Here is a 20,651-nt window from a genome sequence, read left to right on the forward strand (position 1 = left end):
AAGATTCAAAATCAGATCAAAGTCACTCACTCATAGCTGGAAATGTGAAAGCAAAACAACTATTGCCCGATTAAGTCAATTCTAGATGCAAAAGCGTAGCAAAATGCACAGGGCATGCACAAGGTTTATGAAATTTAAGCTTTTGCGTCTTAAGTTTCATGCATCGACTACCTAGTACATACCTGCTACATACCTACTACATACCTACAATTGCATCACGTTATCCATCCTAGCTTCTTTCTATCTTTGGTATTGGTCAACTTGAATATCTTCCCGCTTTGGTGTTTATACATCGTGCTCAGATTTCCACTTTACACAATTTCATTCGTTCAATCGTTCTTTTGTTCGTTCGTACACTTCCAGAGTTTACACATCGCAATAGTGGGCGCGAAAACAAAGCGTGAAAGTAAATATTTACCAAAACGCGTCTCCCCTCAATTACAAACAACTTTCAAATCATTTAGCCTTATCATCAGAGGTCACCTGCATTTGGTCTTTTGTTCCCGATATCTCGAAAGAGCCAGGTTTCTCTGTGTCTACAATGTGATATCTACATAGAGGCAAAGACTACTCGATCCAATCAATGGGGGGTCTATTTTCATATCGGCTTCCATGTTCAATACTCCGTAGAGCAAGCACGATACTGATCGGTACCCCTGATGAAGGCGAGAAAACCAGATACCTGGCATCCCGAGCGCCTATACTTTTTGTATCATAGGCAGAATTTGTGCAACATTATTGTCTATCTGAAATTGTGTCAAGGTTTTATGGATAGCAATTACATATGTCTCCATTATCCAGCAATATAAGCATAAGGTTGCACATCCCATTCGACCATCAAGCGCGGACATAATCCTTCAAATTGAGGTCTCACCAGAGGTCGACCTATTAGAGGTGACAACGCATAAAGTTATCGACAATTTTGTTCCATCGTCATTATTTGTTTCTGCTCTCGGACTCTCCAAGGCAGTATCATAAAATTATGTTCTCCATATGGCCTCTAATGTAGCCGCCCGGGGCAGGTAGCTAAGTGTCGATTATATTTTTATCATCAATCGTCGCCGTCGCTGATGGATCCGCTGATGACTTTCCGTATGATGATATATTGACTTCTCAACCGAAGGATTCTCAATTAGAAACAAGAGGGGACGAGTTGAGCAGCGGTGTGGGTGTCCAGGTCAACCATGATGAAGATGGACGAGGAGACTGATTGGAGAGATAATTCTTATCGGATATGCCGTCCTAACAAGTTACAGATACAAATTTCATTACGATTATTAAACCAATGGCTCGTATCACCATGTTCATAGCCTTGCCAATCCAGCCTATATCCTCCGAGGATATCTAGGGGAGGCTTGGCTGATTATCATCTTATGAGATTGGTAGCCTGGCCGACCGACGCCGAAATTCGCTCCCGCGGATAAACTAAGAGTCTCAGGAGACGAATTTCAGCTCAGCCTGGAAATTTGGGTGATTATCAACGGGTAAGAAAATGTCGTAAGTCAACGAATAAACTAATGATCCCTTCTAGTTTCCTCAATGGTGAGGAGTACTGACATTGCTGAATCCACCGCGGGTTAAGTTCATCGAGATCCTTTTGCTTCAGACTTGTCTCCTTTTCTTAAGAAAAGAGGATCTCGACTTTTCAGAAGATGGTCATAGAGCAAGCGGGCTACGTCGTTGATTAATGTCAACGGAGGAATCAAGGGTAAATCACCTTGGAACTCAACAAGGCTACTCGGCCATCTTCTTTCGGGGCTAAAGAGGAAAATCATATCTACATACAATATGTATTTATATATATATATATCCACCATTCACAGCAATTGACTCGTCAATGTCACGAGAATAAATTCCTAATGCGAAACAAAGTCTGGATCTGGCCAGTTCAACGTTTTGATAGCCTTGTCAAGTTTGCTCGTTTTGTTTGTATTCTCCACATTGAACTCTCGAGCCTTGCTACATACCAATTGAATATTGCCCCCCCTTGTCTATTCCGTACACTGTACCTGTACCATATACTTTTTAGAAACGGAACAAGAACCTTGAAAGCAGGCCAGATTTTCAAGGAATCAAGATTTTGTTCTAAATGCTCCGAGAGTAGGAACCTTGTATCAAATTATCTCCATCTTTAATATTTTATTTCTTCGATTCTCACTCCAGATTTCGATTCCCGGGCAAGCAATTGATGTCATTGGCAAATTCTCGCAAAGTATCCGTCTCAATTTTCTGGAAGCGACGGTTATGTTTTGTCTAAACATTGAATTTTATGAGGGTATTCCTAAACAAAAGGAGATGAGAACTTTGACAACACAGAGCTTATATCTTCATTTGCTCTCTTTTGATCAAACATGTGGTCTCATGTCTGATATGAGCAATCATCATCGATCAGTGATCCAAAATAAACGTGGCAAGGATATCAAAGCGAGCTGAGAGACAATCTTCCTCATCTGCCAATAACATTCGTTAACATGATCCGATATGTCAGCCGGGGTTTAGACTCGCGGCGGCTACACGATACAAGGCCGGCCATAGATTAGATCTTTCCTGAGTCGGATACGGCAAAGGAACGGGATGGTACGTGAGGAGTACAATGATATGGCAGCTATGCAAGTTGCCGCCTTCTTTACGTGAGTCCATTTTATTCTTTTATCAATGAATTGTGGATTATTACTCAACTTCAACCATTATAATGGCATCCTTCTTGTGTAGGCAGGTGATATTTATCCGAGCAAAATGCAAGAAAGAAAATTTCCCTTGGAAGACGTGTCAGTTATCAAGGAAATAAACAAAACGGGAATCCACTTCTCGCCAAATTGAAACGACGTCACGAGCTTTGCGATGTGCGCACGCAGAGATTGCAGATCTTCGGAGATGGAAATAAATTGAATTAAAGCTTGGGTCTTTTTTTTTGTGTGTCTTATTTTGGATTACCTGTGTCTACCCCGCATCGTATTCTTTCCTCCAAGATGGGAATTTGAAGGCTGGAATATGCCATGGTATTGAAAGATTGGAATCTGGTTGAGATCTGAAGATCTTTTATTTTGCGTTTGTTTCTTTGACCCCTCTATCTATCTATCTATCTATCTATCTATCTATTGATATCTGTGTGTTTTTTGGGTATCTCTCTTGTCAACAAACAAACTGGTTGCTATGTGCTTGCTATGTTGTCATTCTTCTCGTTCCCTCCTCATATGCAATGCAGTCAAGTGGACATACATAGCATACCTTTCACGCCCGTGGTTTCGGAGGCTTGCATATATCCCGAGCTTTACGCTGAGGATGACTGTATGTGAGCTGAGTGATGAGTGATGAGTGATGATTGATGAATTGTGAATTGTGAATTATGATGGATATGCTTAAACCTCTAAACCCAAGAGAGCATAATTCTTTTATTCTTTCACTATTCTTTTGGGTCGTTTGTTTCTCCCTCCTCCCACTTTGACCCCGCAACGTTAATGCGACCGGGGAATTAAAATTTACATTTTAATTCCTCATTCAATAATGGGTAATGTATAATTCACAAGAGATCCTGAAAATCAAAAAGAAGATGGCTGGGAATGGTGGGTTGGGCTTGGAATTTTCTCAGCTGGGAAGGTGGGTGAGATGAGATGAGGGAGGGAAGAGGGGAATTGGATTTTTGCTAGGTAGGTAGGTAGGTAGGGCTTGCTAGAGCTTTTGCGTCTACCTTTTGCTACGGAATTGAGTACCTACCTATAGAACTTGAGAGTTATCGCAATGTATGTATACAGACAGATGAATAGATAGATCGATAGATACATAATTGATGGATTGGTATGATATGATATGATATGATATGATAGCCTTTACTTCCTGTGTGTGTGCAACGCACAGACTGTTCGGACGGTTTCATATTTCACATTTCATATTTCACATGTTCTTCTTTTTCCTACATGGGCGATATAATTGGAGAGGAGCAGGGCGTTGATTTTTCGCAATCGTAATCGATATACCATTTTTAGAAACTTGGATCATCTAGGTAGAGTTTGAGGGAGGGTATTTTGGGATTGATGAATTGGAATGGATGGGAAGGGGAACAGTCTGGGTTTGCGTTTTGGGTTTGGGGTTGGGTTTGGGTTTGATCTTTACTGGGTGATGATGATGGATGGATGGATGGAGGGATGGGGAGATATTGGGTATCAGATTGATAGATGGATAAAAAGATGGAGGGATAGATTGCGAGATAGGATAGCAGGAAGAAATGAAACTTAGAGGAGAGTTATCGATAGTATCGAATTTATGATTTTGATTTATGATTTTGATTTATGATTTTGTGCTCGTGCTTGTTTTTGCGATGGATGTCACGAGATGTATCTACTAGGTATGGTATGCTAAGCATGAGCCTCTTGCCTTTCTGGGGAGGAGAGGTTCGAGCAGAAGGTACTCAGGTAGCATGCAAGCAAAGTGATTTTGTCCTTTATGATTAGACAAATCACAAATTCGTACCGAGGTGATGGATGATACCTCGAAATAAAAACAATAACAAAGATGGATGCTCAGATGGTGAGTTTGGAAGAAAGAGAAGATGTATATATATGGAGCTTGTGTATAGCTATATCAATCATTTCATGTACCTATATCTATATAAACGAAGAACCTTTCCATCCATCCGTTCAGAAATCTACATTCCGCTTGAGAAGCAAAATAAATACACAACGGAAGGTTTCAAACTGCCGAAAGAACATTCGGAAATGGAAAACAAAATTCATCTCGATCTCTTTCGGCATTTGTGGTATATATTCCCCTTTTTCTTTTACTTTTTAATACTGCACCCGTGTTTTTGTTCCTTGTGTATGCAGGTCTTGGGGGTAGGTATGTCCGGTTCGCTTCTGCAGGTATTACTTACATGTACGGACTCCGGAGGGAGGGATAGAGGAGAGGTTGGTATGTAGACCTGGGTATTTGGGAGTGATATTTTTACTTGCTTTGTGATGCTATGTATGTATGTATGTATGTATGTGTGTAATTTCTGGATGCTTGGGTAAATCGGATCGGATTTGGATATTTAGTATTGAGATCTAGTATGTATGAATCTAGGTATCTATGTATTGTGGCTTTAGACAAGGAGAATGCTCCCTCACATTTACATAATGCATTATGTATCGTGTAAATCTAGACGTATCGTGCACAGCCGCGCAAGATGTGGAAAGCAAAGCAAAGCAAAGCACAGTCAGTTAGCCCGCTAGTCAACCGGCCCGCATCTGTGCTATATGATTGCAATTCGCTCGTGAGAGGGAGAGGAGAGGAGAATATGTAATAAGCCCGCGGCGAAGTAAAGCTTGGGAGATATCCGTTCCACCCGAGCTAGCTAGCTAGCTACAGCCCACCATCTTTTTAGTACGGCATATTTCCCCTCCTCGCCTGTGTCTTGCTAGTGCGGATTATTTATTTATTCGGGTTTTGTGAAGCACTGAAGCTGAAGATGGATGGGTGTAAGTGTAATATGTATTATGTGTTATGTATCATGTATGTAAATGTGTATGTGTATGTAGAAGTATGTGTATATGTGTATATGTATATGTAGATACCTATGCGTATGTCTTGGTCCCTTTATGCTTCTGCATGCATCCATCTCGAATCTGGAATCTACAATCTGCACACTTCCGGCCCGGTATTCAGATCTCTGCGCGGCATCTACGAAGACGTAAGCTAAGCTAAGTCATAGCTATAGCTAGCTATAGCTTCAAGCTTGTATCAAAAAAGTTTTAGTATGAATGAGCCATGCCCCGCTCCGCCGGCTCCCACAAAAAGGAGACTAAAGGTATACATACCCAGGCAGGTAAGAAAGCTCAGATCATTAATTAATGAAAATGGTTCTAGAAAAACCGAGAGGAAAAGGAAGAAAAAGGTGGAGTTCCACTCTTATTTGGATCCGTTATTAGGTATTATTATTATTTCTTCTAGTGAATTTGTTTTTGATGGTGTTTCTCGGTATGTACTACGGGTGTTTCGGTTGCTGGATTGTGGGGGGGTTCGGGTAGAATGTACATTCTAAAATAATTGGGGTTTTTGTTTTGGATGGGGACCCTGATTTCTTATAGTTTTACTACTCTAAGTTTTACTACTCTAGGTTGGTGGTGAAGTGAAGTGAAGCGGATAGATGGGTGGGTGAATGGTTGGATGGATATCAATATCCACAGTGCGGATTCCCACTCCTCCGGGAAGGGAAAAAAGAAAAGAAGTTTTCTCACGAACGATGGATGGATAGGATAGGATAGGATAGGATAGGATAGGATAGGATAGCAAGCTTTCGCTCCGCTCGGTGCAAGTGGAGTTTGTTTTAACTTTCTAAACCGTTGCTGTGGTAGAGAAAGATTTTTTTTCTGGGCTTCTTTTTTTTTCCTATTCTTGCCGAGAGATGTGCAATGGTCAGATCCATCAGAGTCTGGGGTTTGGAACTTGAAGAAGATCTTTTACGAATTACTACGTAGATTGACTATATCGAGTGGATATATGGCCGAAGTGGTGACAAATGGCTCATGATGGTTCGTGATGGGTTTTTTCTTAGGCGTATGATGTTAATATATACTTGCGTGGAAAATTTTGTTAGTTTGCTGAGGGATGGACATATCTATGGAGTATGTTACATATATATATACATAATCGGTCATGGCGGCTTGCATTCTTTTTATGACAATTCATTTCAATCTAATCGGAAAATACTTATGATGAAACTTGTACAACTTTTTTCTTGTGTACAAGCACAAGCACGAAGGAGTCGGTACCTTGAAGTTATTCATCTTCATCGGAAGTGAACATTCTTTTTGGACGAATTCACGAAACTTGGATTGACACTTTGGGTTTGGTCGTCGGTGACGGAATACCGGTAGGATATCTAGTATGATAGCATAGGACAGGATAGGATAGGATACAAGACAATAGGGTTAGAAAGGCATATGCCAATGCCCAAAGCTTTCAATAAGCCCAAGAACTATGGAACTATGGCATAACTGTACTCACCAGACCTGACAGACTTGACTTACTTTACTTGCTACTTACTTACTTAGCACACTTAACACACCGACCGACCACCAACGACACGAACGAACGAACCCAATTTCAATATATTGGAAATTTGAGTTTCCACATTCACGTCCCCCCTTAACCCAGTCTCTGGGGAAACCGGCGATTATATACATACCTAGTATCAATCAAATTCTGAAGTGTGTCTTCTACGTATCTGTTTCATTTCGCCTAGGTCTAGAGTGTGTTTTAAACAATACATGAAAGGACCCTTTGTTTTACAAGCAGTCTCTAGACTCTATGGACTCTTTCTTTTTTTTTGGCAAGTTGACTCGACTTGAAGATTTTCAAAAATCTTCTTTTTTGGTGTGATGCTCGAGAGGTAAGGTAAGTTGACCTCGTGAGCCTCGTCGCCCAACCTTGAAACAAGCTCTCCCTTTTTTCTTTTTTTCCCTGGTATTCTCGTTTCTCCTGTCTTGTCTTTGTCTGAGTCGGACCAGTGGAATCGGAAGTCACTATCTGACCGGCCGTTTCGTTCGTCGCTGCGGAAACCTGAGGGGGTAGGTGTAGTGGAGTGGAGATGGGATGGGATTAATTTTGCGTTGGAGGAACAACGATGATCTGATCGGACCCTGGATTCATATATTTGATTTCTTCAAACGGGAAAAAATAAAGTGAGAAAAGAATTAATTCGTGATTGAATGAATTGACTGCGAGCTTGAATGGAATTGGAAATACCTATCTAGTAAGTAAAGAAAGAAAAGGAAGGGGTAAGTAAGGACTCGGAATATCAATCTGTGACTTGTGATGATCATCGTGTGTATCAAATTCGGAGGATGATCCTATCATCATGGATGAGTAAGTAGGTGCGTGAAGATAGTATACTGTCATCTTGACTCGAGAGAGTTATATTTTGAGTTTTTTTCTTTCTTTCTTTCTGAAAGCTAGGTAGTATGATGTTCCGTAAATCCCCTACGTTACATTCAAATGATTTTCATCGTATCTATCGTGGACGAATGAATTTTTTTATCCGTCCATGATCTTTGATAAGAAGAAAGTGCAAGTGCCACGATGGATATCATGATATGTATAGGGATGTATATGTATGATATATATCCAGGTATATATGCATTATGGATGGGGCATCTGCATTGCATTGCATATTTTGGGAGGAGAAAAATTATTGATGCACGCGTGCCGTGTGCATGGGGGAATTATCGGTCGCTTAGGGAGGCATGAATCGTAAGTGTAGGGTGGTGAAGAAATGTATATAAAGTGGATGGAAGATCAAATGGTTGGAGAGTTGGATGGATGGATTGCATTTGCAGCTGCTTTTCAATAGAATCATGTATGTATGATGTATCATGCAAAGAGATGGATGGACTAGGGGTGGAGGTGTTGTGAGATGGCAAGTGTCATGTCATGTCATGCAATGCAGAAGTACCCCGCATTGCTGCGTCGGTATGTGTTGATGAGAAAGAACGTGATGGCGAGAAATTTTTTAAGGGTTGGAGATTGTGGATTGCTGGTGGGTAAGAGAATGAAGGATAGAGTTTGTGGATGTTAAAGGGTGGAGGATGAAGAATGGAGGATACGAATGGAGATGGGGAGATCGACCGGATGATCGTGGTGGAGGACATGGACATGAACTTGAGGGGTGGCGATGTTGTGTTGTCATTTTGATTATGGGGATGAGATGTTATCATGACGATAACTAATTGTTGTATGATAGGCGGTAGATGAGCTCATCTATGAAAATCATTTTGCCTCCAGAGAACTCTCTCCAGCCTATATTTCACATTACATCATTTCCAACCCGTTTGCCATGCGTTCGATCTTCCATCGTGGATATTCACCGCCAGTTATAGTGACGGCATCATGAGTTTTGTGAATGGAGTATTCATGGGAGGGGAGGGTTTACTCATTGTTTGTTCAAGTCGCCTGAGTCTCTCTCTCGAAACTCCACGTTGTCAAATACAAGAGGACGTATCTTTCTATTAGGATTCTCTCCTCACTTGACATCCAGTGATTGAAGAGAACATGCCATAAATTCTGCAAAGTGGTGGATATTCTACTAGAATCAACATATGCAATGCATCAGATACCGGTGCAACATCGGGCGTCCAGCATCGTCAGTGCTGATGGGAGGGGTAGAATTGATTGCTAAGACTATCATTGCTATCGTTGCTATCGTGGTTTATATTGGTATGTTTTTGTTGTTATGGTTTAATTCATGAGTAAATGTGCGCTTTGTGGCTATTTTGGGCTTGTTAACTTCTGTTGTTGTCATTGGCTCCAAGGCTTCCTCTATTTTGCAGTTTTTTTTTCCTTTTTGGGGTATCTAGAACTTCTGTCAAATGTCATGAGCTGTGGCAATGGAAGTTAGGACTTCTAATGAGTGACTGATTTATGAATGAAAATGAGAAGTTCTGATTTGGGTCCTGGGGCTTTGGAATGGGCGTGGATCCCTCTATCCGCGCGCGTAGTCTGTGAGTTTGTTCGTTGGTTATCTGGAGAAGAAGAGGGGGCTTATATAATGAATAGTTGTGAAAAGCTGGTGGGTAGTTAGGGATGAGAGGAGATAGTGAAAGAACTAGAGGAGCCAGAGGATGGTGAACAAGTTTGTTGTGCGAGAGAGAAAGAGCGAGAGTTAAGGGGCAAGGGGGGGGGGGGCTTGATTAACTTGTATGCCCAATGCTCTCATGGTTCCCCCTTCTACTTCTCTTCCGTTCGGTGTATATAAGATAAACTCTTGATTGGTCATTCCGAGTGAGGATTCAATCAAGATCAGGGAAATCTGAAGAACATGATGCCGAATTAATTGGACACAAAGTGTTTGAGAAACTGGTGCGAGTCTTGGGTGACTTTGATCTTGTTATCCTCTATTCCTCGCCTATCTCCTGTGATATTTTCCTCGTCTTGTCCTGGTTTTTGGTTGTGAGACAATTTTCAGTTGTCAAGTGTTGTGAGATTGTCAATATTATCGTTATCATTATTGTTGTCATTTTCATTTTCATTGTCATTCCTACTCATCATCTAATCTATCTAAGATTTTCGGCGGAATATAGATAGACGAGATGTGACACGCAGTATCAAGGTAGTCTGCAAACAGTTGAAAAGATAAAGGATATCAATGGGATTGAAAGATGAGCTACACTCCTCACGGTCCAGTATGTATTTGCTGTCGTCATAATGAAGAGAAAGTTTTAAAGAGGAGAGGCATTTATATAATGATGGGTGACAGCAGAGGAGATCAGGTAGGGACCCTGGGCGATGAGTGAGTGAACATGATCAGAAAAGATGGAGGATGGCCATGCGGGTAAGTTAGTGGATGCCAGCTACTTCTGAGCTGAATGAGAAGACTATTCATTGGGGGTACTGAAGTCTTAGTGATAGCTACTTGGATTGGTAACTAGACGATCTCGTGATTTGTGATGAGCAGATGGAGACTTGGAAAACTTAGCAGATTAGCAAAGGAGCTTTATAGGAGGTGAAATTCTCTGGCAAAGGTTGTAGTCGCAGTGCAAAGATGGTAGTGAATCTTAAAGTGGAAGCGGAAGCGGAAGAGCATGGAGAAGAGCACATATAAAGGGCCTCCTCCGTTCAGAAAAGTGATTCTCTATGCGAAATTGTTAGGGAGATCCGTGTACTAGACAATGTGGGTAAGACCATCGTTAACTTTGAACGCACAGATAGTTCAAGCCAGGAAATAATGAGATACTGTTCTTATAGCGTGAATAGAGAATGGAAGAAAGGAAGAATGGACATTGTTGATTCTAGTGTCATTGTCATCAATCCCACACTTGTCATCATTGTTATACTCTTGCGTGTTATTATCAAGTGATTTAGACATCGAGACTTTGAGGCTTAGGGAATGGAACAGGTTCAAGACTCTGATATGGAAACGGGATATTGTCCACGTTGATGAATGCCATAAGTATTTCTCTCCTTGGATAGATCATTTCGTTTTTGGTGATGGTATGGATGAAAGTGGTAGAAGCTGGGAAATGTTGTGCTACTAATGGGAAAAAGCGACGAAAGAGGAGAGACTGAGGAACGATCATGAGGAGAAGTGAGATCTGGTGAATAGCGAAGGTTAGGAAAGTAACTGTGCGTTAACAGATTCTTTACTTCATCCTCCTGACTTTACTGTCTAGAGATAGCGGCTCGTTATAGAAGTCGTCGTTTGGGGCTCTCGTTATTTAATTAAACAATACGTGGGAGATACTGAGCCTAAGTCATGTGCTTTCCCTATTGTGTGGAAAGATTTTATGATTGCTGTGACTCGCGGGCAGACCCAATCATGGTTGCTCAGGTTTTGGGAAGGGTTAATTCCACTTTCTTGCCATTTCTGACTCCCTCTGCCCATTAAGAGCTTCGTTTTCATTGATTGTTATTTCTCACTGTCGATTCTTGAACTCTTTCGTTGCATGTTCTTTAGTCCGATACTGCACCAAGTGGGTATCGAGACATCTTAAGTCTATTCACAACCGGCATCACCCACATTAATGATATATCGTGTAGGAATGCTAGTTCAGTAGGCTATCCTTGTCTGAGTTGCCAATGCTACTCCCCAATTCACTGTAGAGAGGAGAAAGGGGGCGTGAAAGCCAGTTTATAAGAATGCTTGTTAGCATTGAGAAAGTAGGAGTAAAAAATAGGGAAAATGTGGGACGAGATGATGAATGCGTTGAGCAACAGAAATCTGTATAGAGCTGAGAAATAGTTGGTGAATCGATAATGCTATCTGAATATTCAATCGTTCGCCCCGTTCATCGTCCTAGAACTCGGCAAACAATTTCTGCCCTGTGACATTTAGATATGCGACATTTATGATGTGATACCTCAGCAAAGTTGAATAGCTCGATAGAGGAAAAAAACGAGGGCGTGCAAGAAGTTCCAGCTTCGTCACCGTGCCCAAGTAACTCTGTGTCCACTACGATTTGGGGTGCAAAATAAAGTCGAAATGATCATGAATGATTGGAGAGACGAGTGAAAGTCTATATTTTGTTGTCACTCTTACCGTTATTTGTACTTGTTATCATCATCATTCTATTCTCATTTCTTCAACGTTGAGCCCTGCCTGAAAAATCTGAGGATATATGCTAAACACAGCTATAACATGTCAGGAATTTCACAATATCTCATTATGGAAATTGTCGTCATCCGCAAATGATTGTGCACACAGCACTTGGAGTCACCTCGAAAAACCTCAGTCTAACAAATTCATTCTTCCTTGATGGTTGTCTCTCCAAAATTGCGGAGTACACTTCCAAAAATATTCTCAATTGTTATATAAACGTTCCAATTTCTTGTGTTTCAAACAGAAAACTGCGCAATGATTGGGGAGAAATTATGAGGTCTGCAACTAATGGCTGTTGGTAGGGCTACTATAGTCCCGAGCTAGTTGCGGTTTGTCTGGCTGTTCGTGAAGGAATGAGCACGAGCTGGATGGGAGTTAGGATGAAGTATAATACTATCATTTCTTTGCGCTTATATAATAGCCACTTTTTGCTGTCATGAATTATCACTAAGGCTATTATTCTACTTCCATCTCATTTTCGCTATAGTCTTTGGGCTCCAATTAAAATTCCCATCCCCTTCTTGCAATTCTCCTGAGAATGGAGTAATGGCAAATAGTGTGTCTCAAACTTACAAGTCATGCCTTTGTTTCTGACGTTGCTCTTTATGTTTGGTTTAATGAGCTGAAATGGGAGAAAGATTTGCTTATATATGTGTAAAGGACTTTGAATTTTCATTGGGCCGGTGGGTGAGGGTGTGAGACGAAGGGTTGGGTTCGTGTTTCGCTGAAGATGATGCTTGTTGACGGAAGACTAAGGGTGAATCATGTAGGTATTGGAGGGGGGCGCTGGGAAGAAGACAACAGATGATGAATGTACACACATTCACTATACCGTCTGCCTTTTCTCCATATGCTTTCTATAAAAGTCTCTTATTTTGCCAGCCTGTTCTAAACCATCAAGGTGCTTTCCGCCATCAAAATTTACCGCAAAAACTCACGAAGTTGGAGAGGCGGTTACCATGTAGTGATATCGGATTAATTTAGGTGAAATCTAGGATTCAAGCTTCAAAATACAGATTTAGTGATGTGGAATTCGTGGACATAATTTATCCCGTTGTCCAATGTGACTTTTCCCTGTCGTTTTAGTTCTACGTCCCTAATATCTCTGGTGCCACTTCATTAAGTGGTGACACTAAGATCTTATACTCCACTTCAGACGAATTATTGCCTCGCGTGTCAAATTGCGATATCGGCGCAGGCTGTTCTCCTCGCCCGTCTGTCTGGCTTTCTCAACGTCAAACGCCTATCTAGGTGCAGAACATAGGAATTAGGAAGGGTGGAAGCTTATATATTAAGATCGTAGAAAAGATATGAAAGAGACGCGGCCTTGCAGAGGATTGACAAACAAGTGAATGGGTCATGTAACGTTGATAATACGAAGTAAATGTAACTAAATGACTTCATGATTCACTAATGCCACCTGAGCATTGTTTCCACGCTCTAAAAATCAGTAAAGAAAGTCGTTGCGAAGGTACATAAGAGACTCTTATTTTTGCTAGGCTGTAATAAACTGAAATTCACAAGGAACAATTTCGAGAGAATATAATCTGAGTCGGAATTTCACCAGATGGCTAGTTATCTCTCTTCGCTCTACATTCCGACAGGTCCAGGATCTCCAAGGGGGACAAAACTAGGAAGATTCAAAAATTTATTGTCAATTCATACATATTGTTATTGTTTTCATTCTGTTTCATCTTATATTTCCCGCCCAAAGATCAGTCAAATACCACGAATCCATTTTCCGTGTTCAATCACAAGCTTTTAAACCCAAAGAAGAAAAAACCCCTCCATGATCAGGCTAGAGAGCAAAAGGTACGAGTTCCTCTAATTGAGCAAAATTTAGGAAAGCAGAGTGTTTTTAAATGGTGAGTGTCATGGTAAATCGCGTCATTGAAAGTGTAATGACGGATAAAAATGGGGCTAATAACTGGACGAACTCAGCTTTTTCGAATCCAGTTTCATGTAATAATTTCGCAAATTATATACAAAACTCAAATCAAATTAATCGTTCTCAGACCAATCAAACCGGTCACTCCATGAACTTTTCTCCAAATTTTATCCTTGCACAGTGGCAGCACCACCTCAGTCATTAAACTCAAAACTATCTCCTCGAAGACCACAAAACCTTCGGATCATAAAACGAAAGCGCCTCAAACTCGCATTTCAACACCATCTTACAAATTACCACCACCTCCTTCTTCGCATACTCCTCTTCCCTTCTCACCTCCCCCTCATTTTGATCCCACGCAATAGACACAATCTCCGCACCATCTTTATCACATGATTTCACAGCAAGTATAAAATGATCTTCTTCAGTCCAGCTGCGACTGATATGGATATATGTGATTCCATTTTCATCAGCATCTTTAGGTGTAACTTCCCATCTGTGATCCATATCTGGTGCCTCGAAACCGGCTTTGAGTTTGTTGAGGTCGGAGGTGCTGATGTGGATGTTCCATGCTGATGTTGCTGGGTCGTTCATGTTTTGTGGAATTTGCTTAGGGGCTGTTAAATATGTGTCTTTGAATTTATATTGTGTTCTGGAGTTTTTGTACCTGGGTATTACTCAATCGAAAAGCTTGGTCTTAATGGTGTAAATCTGGTATTCTCTATTCCGTTGATGGGGTTAGTAGTTATATGGGAAAATACATGAGGACCTCCTTTATATAATCTGTATTAATGCGCTTATACTTAGCGCTTACTTTTGTTTTCGAGATTTATTAATGATTGTTCAGCTTTCTCGGCTCTTTCGGTGTTGCAAAAATGGGCTCGCTAAAGCTAAGCCCCTTAAGACCTCCGCTTATATTTGTACCGCGCAGCTTGTTAGATGCTCAAGTTTACAAAATCTGTTTACGAAGATAGCGATGCTGGACTTATCTAGAATCACCTGAGAAGGGTTTTGGGTAAACTATGAAACTCGTGTTTGGCTAGGAAAGGCTTGATTGCTTGGCTACAGTTGACGCCTATGGTTACGCCATTGCTTTGTTTTAGATTTTCATCATTGTAATTAATTGAGGGTTTCAATACAAGCATGTTTCAGTGTAGATTGATCGTGAGTAGATCTGTGTATACGCCTGTGTAGTCGGCTCTGAAGGTTCATGCTTTCGCAGAGTTTTGCTAACTCGACTACCTCATGATGAAATGAAAAAAAAACAGGAGATTGTCGGCAGATTTTAGCACTTTCCAACTTTCCAACTTTCCAACTTATGCTTGGTCACGTAAATCCACTTACTCTTAACTCTTTACGACCCCGCATTCTCCCACAGGCAATCCACGTCCTCTGTCGCGGTTGTGCCTGACTAGGAGCATTTCAAATAGCTCTTTAACATGAATCATTTTGCATTGATTGAAAGGAAGAGTTTTAGCATGGTAAAAGCATTGATTGATCTAAATCTATGGAGTTCGTGCAAAGGACTCGTCGAGTTCCATACAAGATAGATTTTCTCTTTCAAATAGTCGCCCACTACGTCCGACTCTGTGACTTCCTACCCCGCAAGTATTTATAGTATATACCAACCCCGAATTTTATTCTAGCCCACCAATTTCCCAATAAAGCAACGAAAGAGAATAATATGAAAAAAGAAGACTTCCAGTCCAAAGAAAATAACCCCCTTTACACCCCCCCCAAAATGACTCCCATTCCTAGGAAAAATTATTTATAAGAAGAAACCCTCAATCCCAAAGAAAAAAACACGAACGAACCAATGTCACCCATGTATCCTAAACCCCAGACTTTTCCTTGGACCTTTCTATATATCCAAAACAAAAACACCGCCCAGGTTTCACTTCCAGTCCAGTATTTGTGCATCGCCAGCCTTATTTAAGAATACTGTCGTACCTACCGTCATGATATTTAAAAGGATTTTCGTCAGAAGAGGATGGGGGTGAGGAGTGACGACTACCGTTAGAATCAAGAGAGCCACGAGAGTTACGTTGGGAGATAACTGCCGTGTTGTTTGGGGGAGCGTTAACAGAGGGGGCTCTAACATGAGCTGAGGAAGGCCTGGATGGATTGGGACTTCCACTATTGCGTTTGGTAGGGAGAGTATGATCCTGGCTTGTGGGCATACCGGTAGCGCTAGATTGACCGGCCATGGAGGCATTCATAAACGGCTGCTGGGGACGTGCTGGTCGTGGAGGAGCCCTGTTTGCTTGACGGTGAGGACTGGCTATCGGGCTGAAGCTACTGGATGCATGGTTGTGCGCCTCAGCACGTGCGTACTGAGTATCACTGGAGAAGCCATGAGGTGCCTGATCGCCATGGGTCAAATTAGATTGACTGGATACGCCCCCAGTATTACCTTGCGCAGAATCATTATGGCCGTACGCTTGTGGTTGAAATGCTCGGTTCCAGGGAACTGACCCGTCACTACCGTTCGTTCTAGGCTGCGATATCCTTTCCTTTGAAATCTTTTGGGGCTTTTCATCTTTTTTTCGAAACATATCCATGTTAAACAACCGAGTGATTTAGATTGATAGAAAGAAGAGATGTCTTTTCGGGATTTCAATGATGCCAACGAGTGAAGTATGATGAGCTCAAGAATATATATGTATAGAAATGTTTTTCCGCTTCTGCTTTACATTTTACATCCGAGGGGGTCTTGAAGCTTAAGTAGACAAATTTTGAGCTTCACAAGGTGTATTCAAGAAGCCTGGTTATATGAATAATCGAATAAATAGAACAAAATATACCATTTATAAAGATAAACAGAGTCACGAGGTGTCAATGAGTCCCGGCAATGAGTACTAACATCTTGACTCCAAGATATGTATTACTCACTATTGCTTCGAATTCACTGCAATGTAAACGTTCGATACTTCATTCTACTAAATGACACATCGTTGATATTCCACTCTAGATTGAATGACAAGCCATCCATTGTTCTAATCCAATTTGTATAACACATCGATATGGTCGAAATCACAAATAAACCATCAACTATTCCAATCCACCTTCGCCAATAGGTACACATATTGTTCGAGTTCTAACTGAACGACGAACAAGATAAAGGGCCGGCGATAGCATGTTCAGCCCTATCAATGATAGAACGTATGTATTGGGTCCATTATTTGCCAACGATTCGCCAAGACTTTGAGCGGTAATTCCAACAATGGAGTTGTCCATGATGAGAATTCATCTATGATTGAGACTATACCACAAAAGCCATAGGAAGTAACGAGGACAGAACAACCATATAGCTTGAAGATAATTGAGAGGGTGACTGATATTGAAAATGCTAGACATGGCTTCTTATGCGGTCTCGAGGCGGTTACTTCAAACCCACATCTAGCCCTAACGCGGGGTTACTACCCCACCTCCAACATAACCACAAATTATTTCCAGAGGTAAGCTAGGAATCTACTTCTATTATACACAGGACCACGATGTTTCGAGGTTTTGAAGTTGTCAATCAGCCGCCTCCATTTGAATGCTTTGAATCACCATTAAACGATTGAATGGAGATTTGGAGGCAACGACCCAGCGAAGAAACCCTGGTCGAGATGAATGGAGAGGTCAGTCGCATGTACAGAAGCATGTAACAATATGCCTTGCCCTACAGACTATACTGGCAGTTGAGTTTCATGAAAAGATGAAATATGTAGGCAACAGTCTGCCAATCGTTGTATGTATGTAAGTTGAATCACTGGAATCCAGAAGTTGATATGATAGAAACGCAATCGTTGCAAGAACCCACCATTACTTGTGCGAAGATTCAACAAACCGATATAGCCATTTACGGAATACGATAATAACTAGATGGAATAATGTTTGCGATGAGAAAATGCTTGGAGGATCACCGAAACATTTATCAAATGGAAAGTGCGATGGCAGATACGATCTTTGTTATTATCTTTTGGTTATTGTGGTGGAAACCTTTTTTTTGTGGTTGCAGAAAATTATTGGCCTGATCTTTAGATGGCTGAGGTACTATATAAATTTAAATGTAACATTTTACTTCGCCTTCGGGCATTGTAAGTATTTACCGATGCTTTCGCAATCAACATCTAAACTAACAATTTCAATAGTGGTCAATTTGAAACGATACAGAGAAGATTAGCATGGCCCCTGCACTAAGGATGACACGCTCAATCAAAGAGAAGCTACCAATTTTTTTGCATTTTTTTCGACTGATTTCATATCGCAAAGGATGGATAAATGGCGTTTATGTGTTTTGCTATTTCATTCTCTTGAGGGTCTCGAGATCTTTCTGGGTCTGATTGGGTAAGCGAATGAATTATGGATTTCTCAGCTCCGCAATTTTTGGAGTCAAAGCCTGGACCTTTTTGTGTATGATGCGTTTGTCAAATCCACGATGTAGATATTCAGATTCTACTTCAATCTTGTTCACTCTGCATTATACTTTGAATGACTTGGTGAGAATATATAACACTCATACTATACATCTGAATTTAAATTGAACATGGAACCTTGATATTTATCAACAGAAGTGCCTTAAAGACCCATAATATAAGACGCGCTTAAACGCGCCGACCCCGCGACTTGGCGCTTTAAATTAATATCAAATATTCTACAACCGTCCCATGAATAGTTAAATTTCTCACAATTATTATATACAAGTACAGAAGTTCCCTTTGTGTCTCTCAAAGTCATCTTTTCTGCAATAATGGATATCGACGAATTTCTCAACGATCCTTTCGAGGACGCATTACGACCTAGAAACGTCAATACACCCGAGGCAGACCTACAGGCTTTAACAAGAGTTTGGATTAATGAGCGTGGAGCTCCAGAGATTCTACCGTCGGTTCTAACCCATTTTCACCACCTTCGGCGACCTCGAGCGTCCTACGATATCCTTATTACAATCAGGACTGACATCTGCTGAGATAATAGATGGCCTCCCAATAATCTTGTCGAACGAGTGACGGAACGAATCAAAAAGCAAATCGAGAAGGTAGAAGAATTAACTGGAGATATGGATCCGAAGACCAATTTTGGTCTTATCTGTTTACAAACTGAGTTGGAGAGGTGGAAGTATCTAATCAGAGGATTAGTCAGAGCCAGAATCGCAAAGGTATGCCCAAAAACATGCACAACGTGGATGCGCATTTGCTTACTTGCATATTGTAGATTGACGCGCATACTTTACACTATCTGAGCAATGAAGACCTTCGATCGCGATTATCGGAAACCGAAATTGCGTATGCCACGAGACATCAACAATTACTACATAACCATTACTTGTCGAGTTTTCTGGGAAGTTTTCCGAGCACACTACAGAATTTGAATGATCAAGCTGGAGGTATTTCTATGATTAGTGGACCGGATGAAGATACAGCGGTATTCGCCAGAGGTACGGGAAGTTACGAAGAATTTACTGGTGATGGTGGTAGCATATCTGTTTTGGGAAGAGGGAGAGATGGTGATGATGTTAAAGATGTTGGTAGAGGGGAAGTTGTGATTGCGAGATGGTCGGATATCAAAGAGCATGTTGAGAGGGGAGAAATGGAATTGGTCTAAATGAAAGGTGCACTAACAACAGAACGCACCATGCACTGTGGTCCTCGCCATCAACAATGACGATAAACGACAATGCTGCCAATGATGTCGCTTGTGGTGTGATCTACCCACCCGAAGCTCCTCTCGTTTGGCGACTCCTTTACTGTTTTGTGTCGCTGAGAAATGTTTTCTACCAGATAGTACCATAGCTGGAGCCCTCGCTGGAATTTACATCTACCGCGAATACCACACCTTATGAAAAGGCCATAGGGTGTTACCTGGATATTCATCATTTTGTACCAGGAGAGACAAAAGAATATCAGAAAGATTCGACGAAGAAAGGCATTTAGCACCTTTTCTAAAATCACCTCACTCGGCAAATCTGTAGCTCGATCCTGAAGAGTATTCGGAGGACCTACTCGATCTAGAGCAGAATTTTATGGATTAACTCTTACTTATGAGCTGGGCAATAAAGCCGATTCCTGGGTATAGACTTCAGTAAAAAATTCGAAATAGTGGATAATGAGAGTTTTGGTTCACATATTTTGCTAGCGTTAAACCTGTGAGTGTTTGCACGCGAAAGATAGTTTCCTCAGTTATCCATGTTTCGTGATTATTTTGATGCATTCAAGCGCAAAGTGTATATACGCATTCAAGCTTTAGCAGTCCGGATTCAGAAGAAGAAGAAAAAGAAACGAAAAGCACATGAAACTTCCCTTAGATATCTAGCTTCTCCTACAGAGGGTTTTGATTTCCTGTATCTCATGTCATACAATTGGGTATCAGAAGGTGATTCTTACAAGAAAATCAGAAATTGCGAAATTGCCGGTACGAAATCCGAAGATGTCTGAATCTCCCTAAAGGTAAACAATCTTCCCAGTCTTCACATACCGAATACATGTCTGCAAAGGGCAAGAAATCTACACATCAATTCTCGACGATAGTAACAACTCACAAGGACTTCTCAACCCAGCCCTCGTCTCCTTCGGGTAGAAACAGGTCACATGATTCTGCATGATTCCCAGTAAAACATCAAGGAATGAATGCGTTACTGGCGTGATATCTGCATGCTTCATCCAGGAGACGAAGCTTTAGAGGCATTGATCACGTCGTCAATTGTTGCAC

At 41.2% G+C, this 20,651-nt stretch overlaps 6 protein-coding genes across 6 annotated transcripts; 2 read left to right on the top strand and 4 right to left on the bottom strand.

Moving 5' to 3' along the window:
• Window positions 1–6,905: 6,905 nt before the first annotated feature.
• Window positions 6,906–7,160, bottom strand: Bfra_004544 (uncharacterized protein; the record flags this gene model as incomplete). Its single annotated transcript, XM_037334945.1, has 2 exons — window positions 6,906–6,952; window positions 7,025–7,160. 2 exons carry the CDS (start codon window positions 7,158–7,160, stop codon window positions 6,906–6,908), a joined length of 183 nt encoding a protein of 60 aa, XP_037193479.1.
• Window positions 7,161–7,282: 122 nt separating this feature from the next.
• Window positions 7,283–7,875, bottom strand: Bfra_004545 (uncharacterized protein; the record flags this gene model as incomplete). Its single annotated transcript, XM_037334946.1, has 2 exons — window positions 7,283–7,616; window positions 7,787–7,875. The coding sequence occupies 2 exons, from the start codon at window positions 7,873–7,875 to the stop codon at window positions 7,283–7,285; spliced, it is 423 nt and encodes a 140-aa protein (XP_037193480.1).
• Window positions 7,876–14,168: 6,293 nt separating this feature from the next.
• On the bottom strand, window positions 14,169–14,549 carry Bfra_004546 (uncharacterized protein; the record flags this gene model as incomplete). Its single annotated transcript, XM_037334947.1, has 1 exon — window positions 14,169–14,549. One exon carries the CDS (start codon window positions 14,547–14,549, stop codon window positions 14,169–14,171), a length of 381 nt encoding a protein of 126 aa, XP_037193481.1.
• Window positions 14,550–15,883: 1,334 nt separating this feature from the next.
• On the bottom strand, window positions 15,884–16,516 carry Bfra_004547 (uncharacterized protein; the record flags this gene model as incomplete). The annotated part of the gene is made up of 1 exon (XM_037334948.1): window positions 15,884–16,516. The coding sequence occupies one exon, from the start codon at window positions 16,514–16,516 to the stop codon at window positions 15,884–15,886; it is 633 nt and encodes a 210-aa protein (XP_037193482.1).
• A 2,077-nt stretch (window positions 16,517–18,593) lies between these two features.
• Window positions 18,594–19,547, top strand: Bfra_004548 (putative dna replication complex gins protein sld5 protein; the record flags this gene model as incomplete). The annotated part of the gene is made up of 3 exons (XM_037334949.1): window positions 18,594–18,827; window positions 18,921–19,101; window positions 19,158–19,547. The coding sequence occupies exons 1-3, from the start codon at window positions 18,694–18,696 to the stop codon at window positions 19,545–19,547; spliced, it is 705 nt and encodes a 234-aa protein (XP_037193483.1). The 5' UTR covers window positions 18,594–18,693.
• A 56-nt stretch (window positions 19,548–19,603) lies between these two features.
• Bfra_004549 (uncharacterized protein) lies at window positions 19,604–19,876 on the top strand (the record flags this gene model as incomplete). The annotated part of the gene is made up of 2 exons (XM_037334950.1): window positions 19,604–19,672; window positions 19,736–19,876. The coding sequence occupies 2 exons, from the start codon at window positions 19,604–19,606 to the stop codon at window positions 19,874–19,876; spliced, it is 210 nt and encodes a 69-aa protein (XP_037193484.1).
• Between the last annotated feature and the right edge of the window lie 775 nt (window positions 19,877–20,651).

This window comes from Botrytis fragariae, assembly GCF_013461495.1.
Source record: "Botrytis fragariae strain BVB16 chromosome Unknown tig00000050, whole genome shotgun sequence".
Lineage (NCBI taxonomy): Eukaryota > Fungi > Ascomycota > Leotiomycetes > Helotiales > Sclerotiniaceae > Botrytis > Botrytis fragariae.